We start from the raw sequence: 16,536 nt of genomic DNA on the forward strand, positions 1-16,536 counted from the left end.
TGTGATGAACTGAATCCAAATATGGTGCCTTCAGATGTTTCACCAGGTTGAGCATCAACACTAAACGCAATGGATTCTGAATGCATTGTGCCAGTTTGAATATGCAAAATTGAGAATGAGATATTTACATTTACGATATTTTGAAAATTTCGATATATCATGCAGCCCTTCACTGAAACATATCTGTGCATGTGCCAATGTTTGATTTTACGGACATCTGTTCATGACATGATCTGTTCATTTCAGTGTGTTGGTTCACCACTGCATATATAATCAGATCCAGAAGCAACCAGTTGAGAACTGAGTTAGAAGTTTGAATTATGAGAATCGAATCAATTAATCAATTTATGAAAGCAGAAAGAAATAAAATACTGTAAAGACAAACACAAACAGTCATTCAAGGGTTAGTTCACCCAAGAATAAAAATAATGTAATTTATTACTTACCCTCATGCTGTTCCACACCTGTAAGACCTTTGTTAATCTTTGGAATGCAAATTAAGGTATTTTTGTTGAAATATGTACTAAAAACATATTTAAATCAGTTGCGAGTATCAGTGGTTCAATATTAATATTATAAAGCGATGAGAATATTTCTGTTGAGTCAAAAAACAAAACAAAATAACGACTTATACAGTGATGGCCGATTTCAAAACACTGCTTTAGGAAGCTTCGGAGCATTATGAATCTTTTGTGTCGAAACAGCGGTTTGGAGCGCCAAAGTCATGATTCGACATGCTGATTCATAACGCTACGAAGCTGAAGCAGTGTTTTGAAATCGGCCATCACTATATAAGTCATTATTTAGTTTTTTTTTTGGAGCACCAAAAATATTCTCGTCGCTTTATAATATTAATATTGAACCACTGTAACATGAACTGATTTAAATATGTTTTTAGTACATTAATGGATCTTGAGAGAGGAAATGTCATTGCTCCCTATGCAGGCCTCACTGAGCCATCGGATTTCATCAAAAATATCTTAATTTGCGTTCTGAAGATGAAAGAAGGATTTACGGGTGTGGAATGGCATGAGGGTGAGTAATAAATGACAGAATTTTCTTTTTTGGGTGAACTAACCCTTTAAGGTATAGAATGAAATAAATCATTATCCTGTACAAACCTCTCCGTTCAGTTTGTGGTTTCTCTCCATCAACTTTACCTCCAGTGACTCCTTCTCTCTCTTCATTTCTCTGATTAAACAATTATTATCCAGCATGGACTGACATATATTGTCTCCTTCATTTAAAACGTTTACATTTTAGACATGCTATTCTCACTATGAAGTTTCTTCTGAATCTGTGAGCAATATGTGAACTCCGTTTAACTGCTTCGGTCAAAGGACAAAATGGCAGTATGGACCAGAAAACACAACACCCTTAATTTCTCCAGGTATCAGGGCTCATGCATCGTTTTCAGCTCCTCCAGTATCTGAGCTTCACACACCGTCCAGACTCAGAGCAAACAAAAAGTAGGTAACGTTACTCCTCACTATAAGCATCTCCTCACTATTGTAAGCATATTTAAAATATATGGTATTATTCTGGGCTGCACTGGGAATAAACACTGTTGGCGAGAATTTCATAAATTTGATGATAATTATTTACATTGTTCTGACAAGAAAATGCAATAAAGCAATACTCACATATCTTAGTTTGATAAATCAGCAGAATCTCCTCAGACGGACCGCCAAAATAACCGTTAAAATTTAAATGGCTGAGATTCGCGCTTCAGGATCGTGACGTGTGCACTCGCCGTACAGTGGGCATTAAGGAACTAAACAAAATTACACATATAGTCTGTCTATATATTTATTACAATGTTTACACAATCAGCAGAGATGAATAAGGAACTGTTTCATATTTATGATTATGGGCGGGGCTATATGACATCACTGCACGTGGTAAAACTTGAGTGAAAGTAAAACTTAACAGGTGAACTGGAAGCTTCTTAAAAACAACATTTCTTTTCAGAAACTCTGAAATTACCAATCAAATCTGATATTCGCTCACAGGTATATAGTATATAGTACCTATAGTACCTACTGCAGTGCCACAGAGCTGAAAGTACAGACCAGCAATCAGACCAGAAGTTAGTGGTGGAGCTTATAGGCTCGGTGTGGTTAGGGTTAGTGTTGGAGGAGGGTCTGACATTCTTTGAATTTGATATAAACAGTGGTACATAAATAATCATTGTTAATTATAATAGTATTTAACATGCAACATCCATAGCCTAATTTATTCAGTGCATTTAATTATGAAAGTTGCTCTCTTCAGCAATGTAGATGATATATTATCATTTTCTTTTCAGCCATGGCATCCTCTAGTGGTCCACTAAATGAGGAGCTCCAGTGCTCCATCTGTCTGGAAGTGTTCACTGATCCAGTCACCACTTCATGTGGACACAACTTCTGCAGAACCTGCCTGAGCAAGAGCTGGACAAACACACAGACCTGCTTCTGTCCATTCTGTAAAGAAACATTCAGCAGAAGACCTGATCTCAAGATTAATACAACACTCAGGGAGGTTGTGCAACACTTTAATAAGAAGCTGAATCTAGGAGAATCTAAAGTGTTCTGTGACTTCTGTGCTGAAAGAAAGCAGAAAGCTGTGAAGTCCTGCCTGATGTGTCAAAGCTCTTACTGTGATGATCATCTGGAGCCTCATCTCAGAGTCCCACGTCTGAAGAAACACACACTGATCAACGCTGTGGAAAATCTGGAGGATTATATATGCCAGAAACATGAGAGACCTCTGGAGATGTTCTGCAGAGATGATCAGACGTGTGTTTGTCTGTTCTGCGCTGAAGGAGAACACAGGACTCACAACACTGTTCCTATAGAGGAGGAGAGTCGAGAGAAGAAGGTAAAGAGATACAGACAAAACACTATAAACACACTGTGAAATGCAGTTTTCTTTCCTGTGTCTTGACATGTTGAAGAACCTGACCCAAATCCAATGGTCTTTCATTTCTTCTGATAAAAGCTTTTTGTTACTTGCAAAACTGTCAGGATTAAAAGATTTAAAACTATAATTTTGAATTAATATGATCTTTAAATGGTTTAAAAAGAAATTTGTTTTTTTAAAAAAAAGACTGTCAGAAGATGGAAACATAAATTCAGTGATAAATGTGTGTTTTTCTCTGTATGTAGGATCAGCTGGTTCAGAGACAGACAGATGTTCATCAGATGATCCAGGACAGAATGAAGAAGATTCAAGAGATCAAACACTCAGTAGATCTGAGAAAGGTTTGTGCTTTAATCAATCAGAGTTCATTTCCTGACTCATGGTCCTTTTCAATCCCCCTCTCCATTTCACTTTCTGTTTAACTATCCTACCAAAAAATATATCTCAAAAAACTGTTATGCATAATCATATTTCAATCAAATTAATAAATACATTGAATTAAATCGAGAGTTCTGCCAGTAACCCTCAAGTTGCTCTAAAAACATTATTTTTCCCATAGAGCACAAATCTTGGTGTATTGCACTTTGTATTCCACTGAAAATCACGCATTTTAAGTGAAATGCGGTTAATTGATGATAAGAGAATTTTCATTTTGGTGTGAACTATCACTTTAAATATTATGTAATACGTAATATATTAACAAATAGAACTTTTAACTGTTTTCATTCATCAGAGAAACACAGAGAAAGAGAAATCCTCCAGAGTTGAGCTCTTCACTGATCTGATCCGCTCCATTGAGAGATGTCAGTCTGAGCTGCTGAAGATGATGGAGGAACAGCAGAAAGAAGCAGAGAAACAGGCTGAAGATCTCATTAAAGAGCTGCAGCAGGAAATCACTGAGCTGAAGAAGAGAAACACTGAGCTGGAGCAGATCTCACACACTGATGATCATCTCCACCTCATACAGGTCTGTGAACATCTGTCTCATCATGTACAATATTACAGTACAAACTCTCTGTTCTGTAAGATTCACACAACTGGCCCAACGATGGTGTCCAGTGGTGCGGCTGAAGGTTTCCTGCATGTTCTGTCTTTTTGGTGTGCAAAGTCAATTTAATTTCAATTAAACTTTTATCTGACTCCATTTTATCATGACCTCAAATTTGGAATATCAGGATCAGGGAGCACCTTGATGGAAAATAAATCACAGTGCTCATACTCTGTGCCCTCGAGGGCAAGAACAGAGTGATCTTCCCTCAGACATCCAGTACAGAACTCATGTGGGTCATCCACAGTGATGAACATGGCAGCATGCATCTCTTGATGGAATCTCTTGACTTGATAAACTTTTCTTTTCTTTTTTTTTTTTGGAAAGGCTTCACTTCTTTGGATATTTTACACTATTAATCTGGAGTGTCTTGCCTCAATTGTGTTAGAAAGGTCCTGCATAAAAATATTGAATTAACTTCTTAAAAAATATAAATATAACACACTTAACAGTCCTCTTGTCATGCTACTAAAAGTCCAAAGATGAAGATGAGACACGGGATTCCTAAAACAAAAGGATTTAATAAAACAAACTCAGATAGTCAAAGTCCACGAGACAGTGTGTCTAAGCACAATCGTTACACAAACAATAACCGACAGTGAGACGAAACTCACAGGAACTTAAATCTACACAGATAATGAACAGAATACAAGATGTTTCAAATTAATCAGTAACTATAGTAACAAACAAAGAAAACAGGAAACAATGCTGAGCAAACTAAAAGTTAATGAAAATGAAACTAAGACAAGATAACAGAATAAGTGTGACATCTCTCTCTCCTGCTGTAGATGTGCTCATCCCTGTCCAGTCGTCCACACACCAAGAACTGGACTGAGATCAGGATTGACTCTGATGTGAATGTGAACTCTCTGAAAAGAGCTCTGACTCAACTGAGGAAAACTCTACATGGGAAACTAAATGAAAAACTCAGTCAAACTGGTATGTGAATATCTAATACAGTGTATAGATATATTTGTTAGTAACTATCTAAGAAATTACATTTTCAAGGACTATATGGGATAAAAGGGTAACACTTTATTTTATAGTGTCATTGTTACATGTAGTTAGTATAGTAATAACTATAAATGATGCATAATTACATGATGCAACTAATCCTAATCAAACCAAACCAAACCCTAATCCTAACCCTACAGTAAGTACGTGTAGTTTCTTAATATTACTCAACATAAATGTTTAATGACAGTGTAACAAAGACACCTTAAAATAAAGTGTAAACAATAAAATTTTAGCATTGGTGACCTGCTGCTGGTCAATTATTTTATTTCTGTCTGCAAATGTTCACAATGTTTCAAAAATATAACCACAATATAACTTAAACTTGCAATGTTAGCATTAAACTGGTATGATAAAATCACTTACTAAACCTAGTCTATGTGAAGTTAAATCCAAACTTTAACTTATGCCATAACCAGTTACTGCAGTATTACTTTAACTTACTTCAGAGACATATAAGCAACATGACATAACTATCCATGTACAAACAATAATACATAATCAGAAATCACTACATGCCACTGATGCTGTTAATAGAGATAAACTCACTGTTAACCTGAAATTATTCCTATAATAATTCATCATTATATTGTCATTAGTGTCCACAGAGTTGAAGTTTGTGCAGAAGTTTGCAGGTACAGTGACTGACACCATTTTCTTCAATACACTGACAATACTTTGTTTATAATCTGTATATACTGTACATCTGAAAATGTTTGCTCTGAAGTTGATTGATAATGTCTGATCTCTCTCAGTGGATGTGACTCTGGATCCTGATATAGCCTTTCCATCTCTCATTCTGTCTGATGATGGAAAACAAGTCAGTACTGGAGACATTCACCAGAACGTCCCAGAAAACCCAAAGAGATTTGATGTCTGTTCTTGTGTTCTGGCAAAGGAGGGATTCAGTTCAGGGAGATTTTACTATGAGGTGCAGGTGAAGGGAAAGACTGAGTGGGATTTAGGAGTGGCCAGAGAATCCATTAACAGGAAGGGGAAGATCTGGCTGAGTCCTAAGAATGGATACTGGTCTGTGATTCTGAGGAATGAGAATCAATATGCAGCTTTGGAAAGAAGGTGGGAGTGTTTGTGGATTATGAGGAGGGTCTGGTCTCTTTTTATGACGTGGACTCCAGATCTCATATCTACTCTTTCACTGGTCAGACTTTCACTGACAAACTCTATCCATATTTTGGCCCAGGCGATAATGATAAAGGTAAAAACTCAAAGCCACTGATCATCACACCTGTCAACTGAAACAAACAAAAAACATCAAATCTGAAAAGATTAAATATGGATGTGATGATTTTAGAAAATGTAAATAAAAACCAAAAAAACATTTTGCACAAACCACAATCAAGTACATTTTACTTGTGATTATAAAGAAATTAATATGTGATAGACAAAATGTGTACAAAAAATGTGTATTTCATAAAATGTTAGATTTTTTTTTTTTTTTTTTTTTTTTTTTTTTTACAAATAATTTGAATGATAGATCATGAAGGATAAACAATTAAAATTTATTTTTACATCCATCTTTGATCATATTTAGGAAAGGTGCCAATAATTCTGGCCATGACTGTATAATGAAATATTTGTGAGTTTTATGTTGTTTGAAAATATTTCATCACAGCTACATTTGAATGGCCAAAATGAGTCATTATATTTCTAATCAAGATTTGTTTGCTTTTCTCTTTCATTTATACTTTGTTTTTGCTTTTCAAATCTATTATAATATGATATAATAATATTATATGGTGAAATTTTACATAATATGGTACATTTCCAAAATTTCCAGAGTGTTTCTACATATTAATTTGTAAAAAAATCTCTGAAGCCATTTTCTCTCTCCTCTCCAGCTGTTAACATTGAATTACTTGTGAAAAATTATGGTCTTTGGTTTATATTGTAATAACTGCAGCACCTGAATAAAGACAAGAGTTCAATTCTATAACTGATATTTTGTCATGTCTTATTTTGTTACTGTTTCATGTTCACGGTTTTTGGTTTGTTTTCATAGTTATGCTTTGTTTGTTTTGCCATGTGTTTTGTGTCATGTGATTCCATTGCCCTCATGTGTTCATGTCATGTGCTTCCCCTGTCTCATGTGTCATGTTCTGATTGGTTGTCATTGTCATGTGTTTTCAGTTCTGTCTTGCCATTGGTCCTCTGTCTTGATTGTTCACAGGTGTTCCTTGTTTTGTCATTAGTCTCCTTGTATAAATAGCCCTTATGTTCCATTGTACTCTTGTCTAGCTTTGTTTATATGTAATCCGCTTCCGGTGAGTGTCATATATAGTGTGTTTATATTAAACTGCACATGGGTTCAAACTACACTCGCCTTCAGTGGACTCCCATCCTACGTTACATATTTCTAATATACTAAACAGCTTGCTAAATATTATGCAAATACACATTGAAAAATGATGAATATCTGCTCACACACAATAAACAACAGACAGGATATGAATAAAACAGGATCTTTATTGTTGACTTTCATCAGTTGTGAATGAAAATACTGTATTATTATTTAGTGTAGATGATCATTAAATCTAGTAAATATTCTTCAAGAGAAGTGAGAGCATTAGAAAGCTTCACAATGAAAGAGTTTTTCACTTTGGTTTGAGCACAATATCGGTGAATCCGTGAACCTGAGTGAGCTGACGGCAGTCCATCGATGCCAGGAGCTTCTGAGAGCCGGAGACGGTGGGAACAAACTTCTCCATCAGTGTAACCGTCGCAAGCTTCTCCACATCACTGACAGACAGAAACACAATATCAACTCTGGAAGATTTTCACTCCAAACATCATATTAATGTTGTTGAGGAGTTTTGTTGCAGCCTCAAAATAAGTGCCACACCCCTCATTTCCCTGTTAAAGCTCCACCCAACCAATCTCAAGCCAATTAGGACTCCCCTCAGGCTTTATTAGCTGCACCTGTGCCCACAGCTTCCCCATTCTGTAGCATGAGGCTGTGCAGAGGACTGATGTTTACGCCTTTTGATTTTCTGCATGTGTATAACTGACAATGTAAGTGCTTTTGTTTGATATTTAGAGATTTGGTTTGACTTAAGTTTGCCCTAAGTATGTATTTCAAGTTTGTTTGTTTTTCTGCTTAGGCATGTGCCTCATTTCTTGAGTACTTGCTTTGTAACTGATTTGTTTATTATTTAAACCTAAAACTCTATATTTCTGTTTCAGTTTGTAGAAACCACACGCTCACATGCTCACGCTTGCATGCAGACACATGCACCTATACACAATACCCTTGGATGTGCAATTAAAAAAAAACGTGTGAACTTGAGTGACTAGACTGGACCTGTTCTTACCGACAGCCCCACTGGCTTCAAGTTAGCTACCTGAACATTCCTCCTCCTTACTCCTCTTCAAATGTAGTACAATTTATGTTTTTAAATCTAAAGAGTAAGAACAAGTCACAGCTGAAATTAAAGTGCTGTTAATAACTGAAAAAATTACCCATACAGGATCTTTCTGCAATCCCTCTATTCCAGGGGTGTCCAAACTACTGCCCAAGGATGAATTTTAAACGGCCCGCAGCTTGTCTATTAAAGGTGCCCTAGAATTAAAAATTGAATTTACCTCGGCATAGTTGAATAACAAGAGTTCAGTACATGGAAAAGACATACAGTGAGTCTCAAACTCCATTGCTTCCTCCTTATATAAATCTCATTTGTTTAAAAGACCTCCGAAGAACAGGCGAATCTCAACATAACACCGACTGTTACGTAACAGTTTTATCCACATCTTGGCTGTAGAAACTATTTCTGATTAAATTGAAAGTTTTTCTTAGTGAGCTAACAACATTAACGATCGTGTACCCTGTGTATACAACATAACCGTATACATATGGCAATTCTCTTTTGTCGGATATAATTTGGCCTATATTTAATCAACAACACATTACATCAATGCCATTCCATAAGGATGCAAAGTGCCAAAATAGTTTTTGAAAAATGGCCTGTCATTGGCAGCACCCCTGTGGGCAACCTTCAGCTATCTGCTGCCATCTATTTCAGCGGAGCTTCCTTTCTGAAGATGCAGAAGGTATTGTATCATTTACATACACCAAATAAGTCAAAGCTAGACAGGGCAACTAATTATTTTACAACTGGGTTTTTACAGGTGTTCAGGGCGATGTACCTGAAAACACATACATATGATGCTTTCAGAAGGCATGCCAGGACATACCTCGAACCTGCTATTATCTACAAGTGGAATGAGGAACGAAATTTGCAACTGCACTACCTGAGCGAGAACAAGAATGTCATTCTTGGTGGTGACATGCGAGCAGACTCGCCAGGTGCACATTTTTATTTCAATTTCTCTTTGTATGTAACCAACTTTGCATTGTACAAGGCCTTGTAAATATGGAGGGTTTTTTTTGTTTTTATAAACAACTCTGCATTTTTTTTATTTTTATTTATTTATTTTTTTCTTGCAGGACACATGATGAACTTGCAGACCAACAACATTGTAGACATACAGCTGGTGCAGGTACTTCAACAGCAGACAATGGATAACACTCATGTACAACTACGTAAAAATTGCAATTATAGTCCTTTTTTTAAATGTCATGTTGTCAGTTGACATCTTTGTCTGTAGTTTCAGTTTTTTAACACATCTACGCACATTTTAGAGATAAAATACAGCATGCATAACATAGAGCAGAATACTTTTATTTTTTTATACACAATTCATACTACATATGTAATTTACGGAGATATTACATATACCTTTTTTGTTTCTACACAGAGCAGCGAGGTACCACATGGAGAAGGAGGGCCTTAAAAGAAGCCTGGATTTACTGGAGGAAAGCGGTATAAAGTTGGACCGCATTGTTACTGACCGTCACCCCCAGATACAAAAGTTTCTACAGGATCGAAAAATAAACCACTATTATGACGTCTGGCACATGACGAAAGGTAATGCTTGCGTCTTTGACAGAAAATGGTTTCATGGTTAAAGTAGCTATCCATAACCTACTGCATCAAATAAAAAATAAAAAAATTGTATGATATATTTTACCTGTAAAATTTACTTAATTAGGATTGACAAAAGTGGAGAAAATTTCCAGAGAGAAGGACTGTAGTTTGGTGAAGAAGTGGCATAAGAGCATCACCAACCACCTGTACTGGTGTGCCACCAGCTCTGATTCAGGACTAGAGAAGGTAGCCAAATGGACCTCTCTCATCAACCACATTCAAGACATTCACACACATTCTGACCCAGCGTTCCCTAGGTGTCAACATGAACAACGGTGTCTAAGGACTGTAGCAAGTGGTTTCATCCAGGTGTGTAACCTCAATGTCTTAATTGCCAAGAAAGTCTGCATTAATGTAATCCTACAACATTCATGTGTTTTATCAATAATATCACACGGATTTCCCCTAAGGTTCTACAGCACTGAATAGGCTTCAAAGGGTCCTGATAAACAAGAGAGTGCTTTCAGATGTGGAGAAGCTGAGCCCACATTACCAGACATCAACTGTGTCCTTTCACAAAGTCATCTTGCACTTTGCACCCAAAAATGTTGTCTTCCCCTTCACTGGAATGCTATGCAGGTATGTCTTGTCCCTCACAACTTGAACAAACACATAAACAGTTATGTGTAATAGGGGGTATACTGATGTTTTATGTCTAAGCAAACTGGGTTTGGCCAACTAAATGCAAATCAGTATGGGGCTGTTCTAAATAAAAGGCCTGAAGAATTAGTTTACAGAATGGTATAGCTTTACTGTATTTTAGAATAGTATTTTTATAATTTTAAATGGTAAATAAAAATGTTGACTTCCCATTCACAATGGCAATATGAACAATTTTTGGTGTTTGTTTGTCTTGTTCGTTAGGTTGTACCTTTGCAGCGAAGCATTCTCATTGAAGTGCAGTCCGGCCACAAATGACAAGATCTAAAGGGAAACTTGTGTACAAGCTTCTCTTTCCAAAGGCCAAAAAGGAGGACATGCTGTCAAACCAGTAAAAACGGAGCCAACATTTTGTAAGCATTTCCAACAAATATTTATTTTAAATAAGACTTACAAAGGTACAAATTAAATTAAATGTATAAATGAAAAACAAAAACAAAAAAAACAAACTTCTCATCCTTCACAGGCTATGTCATCAGCTTGATGAATAGAGGTTGTACGCGATCCCCTTCCATATCTGGATGCCATACAGCAGATTCCTGTGCCTCCGGACCGGTCTGCTCAGCATGACAGGCCTTCCATGGAAGAAGCCATTGCTGAGCACGTGTCATGTTTCAGTCAAGGGGTGGCCTGAATCCAACATATTGGCCTGCAGCATCAGGAAACTCCCTTCTAATGCGCAGCACCACACATGAAGGGATGACAACACAAATGCTTCGTCCGAGGAAACCCCAGCACCAGCTAACAAACCACCTGTACGCCAAATGTCTGCACTGCCTGCAGGAACAGAAGGAGAGGAGGGAGAGCACATATTGTTTGTTTTTTATATTTATTTTGTTGTTTTAGTATTAAATTTTTTATGTTGAGACACAATAAAAGTGTCACATTAATAAGTGTCTGTCATTATTGCATGTTTCTTCATTTCAAACAAAGATAATCCTAACAGAGCCAAATTCAGTTTACAAAACATGTAACTAGTGTGTGAAATTGGCCTTGCCTTTCCATCCCTCTGAGTCTAATTGGCCCATGGTCCGCTCTATAAACATTCATTGCATTTTGCAAAGAATATATATTGAGACATACAATACGGGATGGTCTGTCATGCATGAAATCTAGCGTTAGGCTATACAGAAAGGTATGATTTATGCACTGATACTTCCAACAGTCATTGTTGTTTTTCTTTTCACAATGACATTTGAGTTCATGATTTTAATTTGTTTTTTTTTTTTGTGGCAGACTAAAGACCCTTGACCCTTCCAAATAAGGGAAAAACAGTCCTTTTCATTCTAGGGACAATTTGTAGGGTTTAAATGGAGCTGTAAAACCATATCTGGACAATTTTTGACCTTAAAAAGCCACATACCCTCTATGTAGACATCAGAACAATTTAAAATGTTTTTTCAAATAATTCTAGGGCACCTTTAAGTACATGCAAATGTAAATACAATTGTAGTACACTTAGCATAAAATAACTGCATTTCAAATAGATTTTAGTATATTTATTTTTCACTAGGGTCTACATGCTATTTAAGGACATCTAGCCATTTTCTCTCTCCTCTCCAGCTGTTAACATTGAATTAAAGTGTTCAATTCTATAACTGATATAGCTTTCAGCTGACAGATTTCTGTGATGAAACCATCAATATCCAGCATGGACAGATCAGTTCCTACTGATTTACAACACATCACATCCACCTGTGCTCTCATGATCAACTCTTCATTAGTTAAACTTACTATAACTGTTTCGTTGTTAGCAGAAATATTAAACATATTAAAGGGACATATTAAAGATCTGTTCAAAATAAACTAATCATTCATGATCAACCCATCACTTTAACAACTAACAACCTATGCTACGCAAGTACATTTATGACGGCACTTCAGCAGCTAAATTCTTATTCTATCTTGTAAACTGTGTGCATTTCCTCTTCAAAAATCTGAAATTCAAGGAAATTCATGTTCATATCCATGCTCATGTTTTCTGTCATACAAACACCCACAAAGCCAACAAAATAAGATTATTTTATGTTTGGAGTCAAAGTAAAACAACTCATAACTGGAACTGAATTGGAAAGAGTCACACAGTCCCAAACACTTTTCTGAACTATTGCTGCATGAGCTGATGGATGTCAAAAACAGCAGATACAGTGAAATATGTGTGATTTAAATGTCACTTGGAAAATAAATATTTAGTCAGAATATACAGCTAATTTTGATGGCCCATCAAAAATCTTTGAGTATTAGTATTATCAATTTTTTTCTCTTGCTTCTCTTCATTGTGTTGTCAGTCATGGCGTCCTCCAGTGGTCCAGCACTAGATGGGACTCTAAATAAAAAACTCAGTCAAACTGGTATGTAAATTTAAAATACAGTGGATTTGATTATCAGTTACTATCAAAAAAAGTAATTTTTTCAAACAATATTCTGGGTTAATTTAAATTTAAGCATTGGGGACCTGCTGGTGATCACTGCAGGTAATTATTTTATCTTAAAATGCAAAGGATCATACTGTTTAAAAAATGACTATAACTTAAACTTGCCTAGTTAGCATTAGACTGTTATGATAAAATTACTTACTAAATCACTGGATCCTGATACAGCGAATCCACATCTCATCCTGTCTGATGATGGAAAACAAGTCCGTCATGGAGACATTAAGCAGAATGTCCCAAAAAACCCAAAGAGATTAGAGGACAGATCTGTTCTGGCAAAGCAGGGATTCAGTTCAGGGAGATTTTACTATGAGGTGCAGGTGAAGGGAAAGACTGATTGGGGTGTAGGAGTGGTCAGAGAATCCATTAACAGGAAGGGGGAGATTGCAGCGAGTCCTGAGAATGGAGTCTGGGTTCTGATGCTGGAGAATGAGAATGAATATATAGCTTATGATGATCCACCTGTCTCTTTATCTCTGAGAGTGAAACCTGAGAAGGTGGGAGTGTTTGTGGATTATGAGGAGGGTCTGGTCTCTTTTTATGACGTGGACTCCAGATCTCATATCTACTCTTTCACTGGTCAGACTTTCACTGAGAAACTCTATCCAGGGTTAGATCCATACCTTAATGATGAAGGTAAAAACTCAAAGCCACTGATCATCACACCTGTCAGTTAAAAAAATTTCCTCCAAAATATAAAACATGAAATCTGCAAAGATTATCTATGCATAAGTTGTTTTAGAGGATTAGAATTTGCAAAACAAATAGTAACTGCACAATAATTAGCCTACATGGATTTCATGGATAATTCAAAGTAGAATGAAGCTTTGAGTCTAGTTCATGTGTAAGTACATTATATTGAAAAAGATAAAATGTGTACAAATTACACAAAAAGAAGACCATATTACCATTATCATTCATCTCAATGGTGTCACACCAACTCTGTCTGATTAAACCACAAGAACACACACAGCCTCAAGCTGCTTTTACGTCACAGACAGGACAAATACGAGACAAACTTTAAGGATCCTCCAAAACCCAATTATATATATATAGGCTATTACATATTTGTCACAGATACATTTAAATGACCAACAATAGAGATGCTATTTGACCTATGTGTACCTTCAGATAATTTGTTTTCAAATTTTTCTAATTTGACCCTTCTCGTGAACATAAGTGAACTAATCTAGCGTCATTTTTTCAATTTTTAGGCCCCGTCCACACGGAGACGCATTTCTGTGAAACCGCACAATTTTTTTATCGGATAGGTGTTTCGTCCACACGGATCCGGCGTTTTAGAACGGTGAAACCGCTATTTTTTGAAACCAGAGCTGCGTTCCAGTTCGGTTTTTAAATGCCCTTCCCTCGCTAACTTCCCTCGGTCTCGTTGACTCGGATGTACGTCATTGCTTACGTTGCACGAGTGCCCACTTCTGGCGGAACCTTTGCAATGGGCTGAACTGGAACGTCCTGAGCCCTTGATCACTTGGAATCCGCAATGGAGCGGATTTATTATTTATTTTTTCCCCTTACAAATTTGTTTAATACAGCATTCTATATGTATATATGTGTGTTTTAAATGTTTTAAAAAAATAATTAATATATCACAGAATTGTTTGTGGTAGGGTAAATTAAACGCGATATGCGGTGACGTCATAATCGTATTGCATTGTGGGTTATGGAGCTGCCTTAAGTGTACATGTGAAGTAGACTCGGTTAAAATCGAGGGAGCGAGGGTCTGTCCATGTAAACTTCCCTCGTCCACTTCACGAAGTGGAACGCACTTCAAAATGGCGGCAGCAATTCCCCCGAGGGGAAGTGTGTAGGGAAGTTCGCGAGTGCGTGTCTAAAACTGGAGTGGAACGCAGCCCGGGTCCCAGAGTGGATACATTTGAAAACGCCGTCTTTGCGTTATCGTGTGGACGGGGCATTCCGTATATTTTCTGAAACGATTATGTCATCACCCCACGTGTCGACCCTAGTCAGACGCGCTAACACCACAAAACAGCACCAACAACAGCAATAGCCGACTCTACATGCTTGTGTTCGTACTGCAGAAGCTACTGAGCCAAAATAAAGCGTTATTTCAACAACGCTGTACTGTTCGTTCAAACCGCCGCCGGCGGGAGGGTCAAAGTAAATGACTAGTTGTGGCAACCAATCGGAATCCTCTCAAGCGAGGACCTCTACATTCTGATTGGTTGCCGCCGAACTGCGTCATAGCTCATTACCATAAAGTTGACTTGGGCTGCGTCCGAAACCTAGGTAGCGGTCTTGCTGCCTCGCTGTCTTATAAGAGAATGACTTGTACGGCAGCGTTTGTGCATGAAGGCACCTCACGAAATTGATTTCGGACAGACTTCTGAGGCAGCGTAAGAGTTTAATGATCTACAGCAATATAGCGCGAGCTTTGGTGAGAACTAAACAAATATTTAATTATTACAGTAGTAATTTCTCGATAGAAATGATATCAAAATTGAAATATGTTGGTCAAAATCGTACATTTATACACAAACTGAGCAGCAAACGCAACTTTCGGACGCCATCTTTATTTTTGTAGCTCAACTGTCACAGAATGGAAAGCACAGGATTGTGGGATATCAAAGGCAGCTAAGGATACATCCATGCTTCCTTCAAAAATCGATCTGAGGAAGGTATCTCATGAGACAGGAAGTGAAGCTAACATTGGATTCGGACGTGCCTTGATGCCTTACTACCTTGAAATGTGTCCTCAGAAGGCAGCATTTTCCAGTTTTCGGACGCAGCCTTGATTTCAATAACTCTCCTCGACGCTCTCGCCGGAGGCCCGGAGCTCGCCGCCGGCTCTCATTGAAAATGAAAGACTTCCTGTCACTTTGACGCTCTAGCCGCTGGCGGTGTGAACACTGTGGCTGCGTCCGAAATCACATACTACATGAGTAGGTACTACATTTGAATTTGAACGTACTTCCCGACCGTTAAAAAAGTACGTTCTATATAGTATGAATATGGGTAGTATGAATGGAATTCGGACGTACTACATCCGCCATGTTAATGTTGTTACGTGTCATACGTCGTCACAACAGCGCGAAAATTTAAAGGGCCCGCTATTACTCCGCTTTCATCAGCAATGTTTTTATTAATGCTTACCGCTTTTATCAGTGTTTTAACGTCGATTCAATAAACAGCTCAAAGGAGGTATCGGTCAGCTGCTCGCATATCACGCTTTCTTCAACAGCTTGTTAAATATGTCAAAGTATAATCGCCTATTTAGCTAGCAAATTTTACCTCAGAATAAAAAGACATCTGTGAACATCACTACAGAGGCTGATTTGGAGCAACGAAATTAAGTAATTTATATGCATTCATTCATAATAAAAATACACGAGAAGCAAAAGACATGAATCAAACAAACTTGAATACATATTTAAATAATGTGTAGATAGAGAGAGGGAGAGAGAATACACAACATAGCCTGAATATTATATACAAT

General features: G+C 37.2%; 1 protein-coding gene across 1 annotated transcript; it reads left to right on the top strand.

Annotated features, from left to right (window-relative positions):
• Nucleotides 1-2,310: 2,310 nt before the first annotated feature.
• LOC125259667 (E3 ubiquitin-protein ligase TRIM39-like) lies at nt 2,311-13,817 on the top strand. The gene is made up of 7 exons (XM_048177509.1): nt 2,311-2,862; nt 3,150-3,245; nt 3,638-3,871; nt 4,741-4,891; nt 5,575-5,601; nt 5,722-5,976; nt 13,452-13,817. The coding sequence occupies exons 1-7, from the start codon at nt 2,311-2,313 to the stop codon at nt 13,736-13,738; spliced, it is 1,602 nt and encodes a 533-aa protein (XP_048033466.1). The 3' UTR covers nt 13,739-13,817.
• Nucleotides 13,818-16,536: the final 2,719 nt, after the last annotated feature.

The sequence above is a fragment of the Megalobrama amblycephala genome, linkage group LG24, assembly GCF_018812025.1.
Source record: "Megalobrama amblycephala isolate DHTTF-2021 linkage group LG24, ASM1881202v1, whole genome shotgun sequence".
Taxonomy (NCBI): Eukaryota; Metazoa; Chordata; class Actinopteri; order Cypriniformes; family Xenocyprididae; genus Megalobrama; species Megalobrama amblycephala.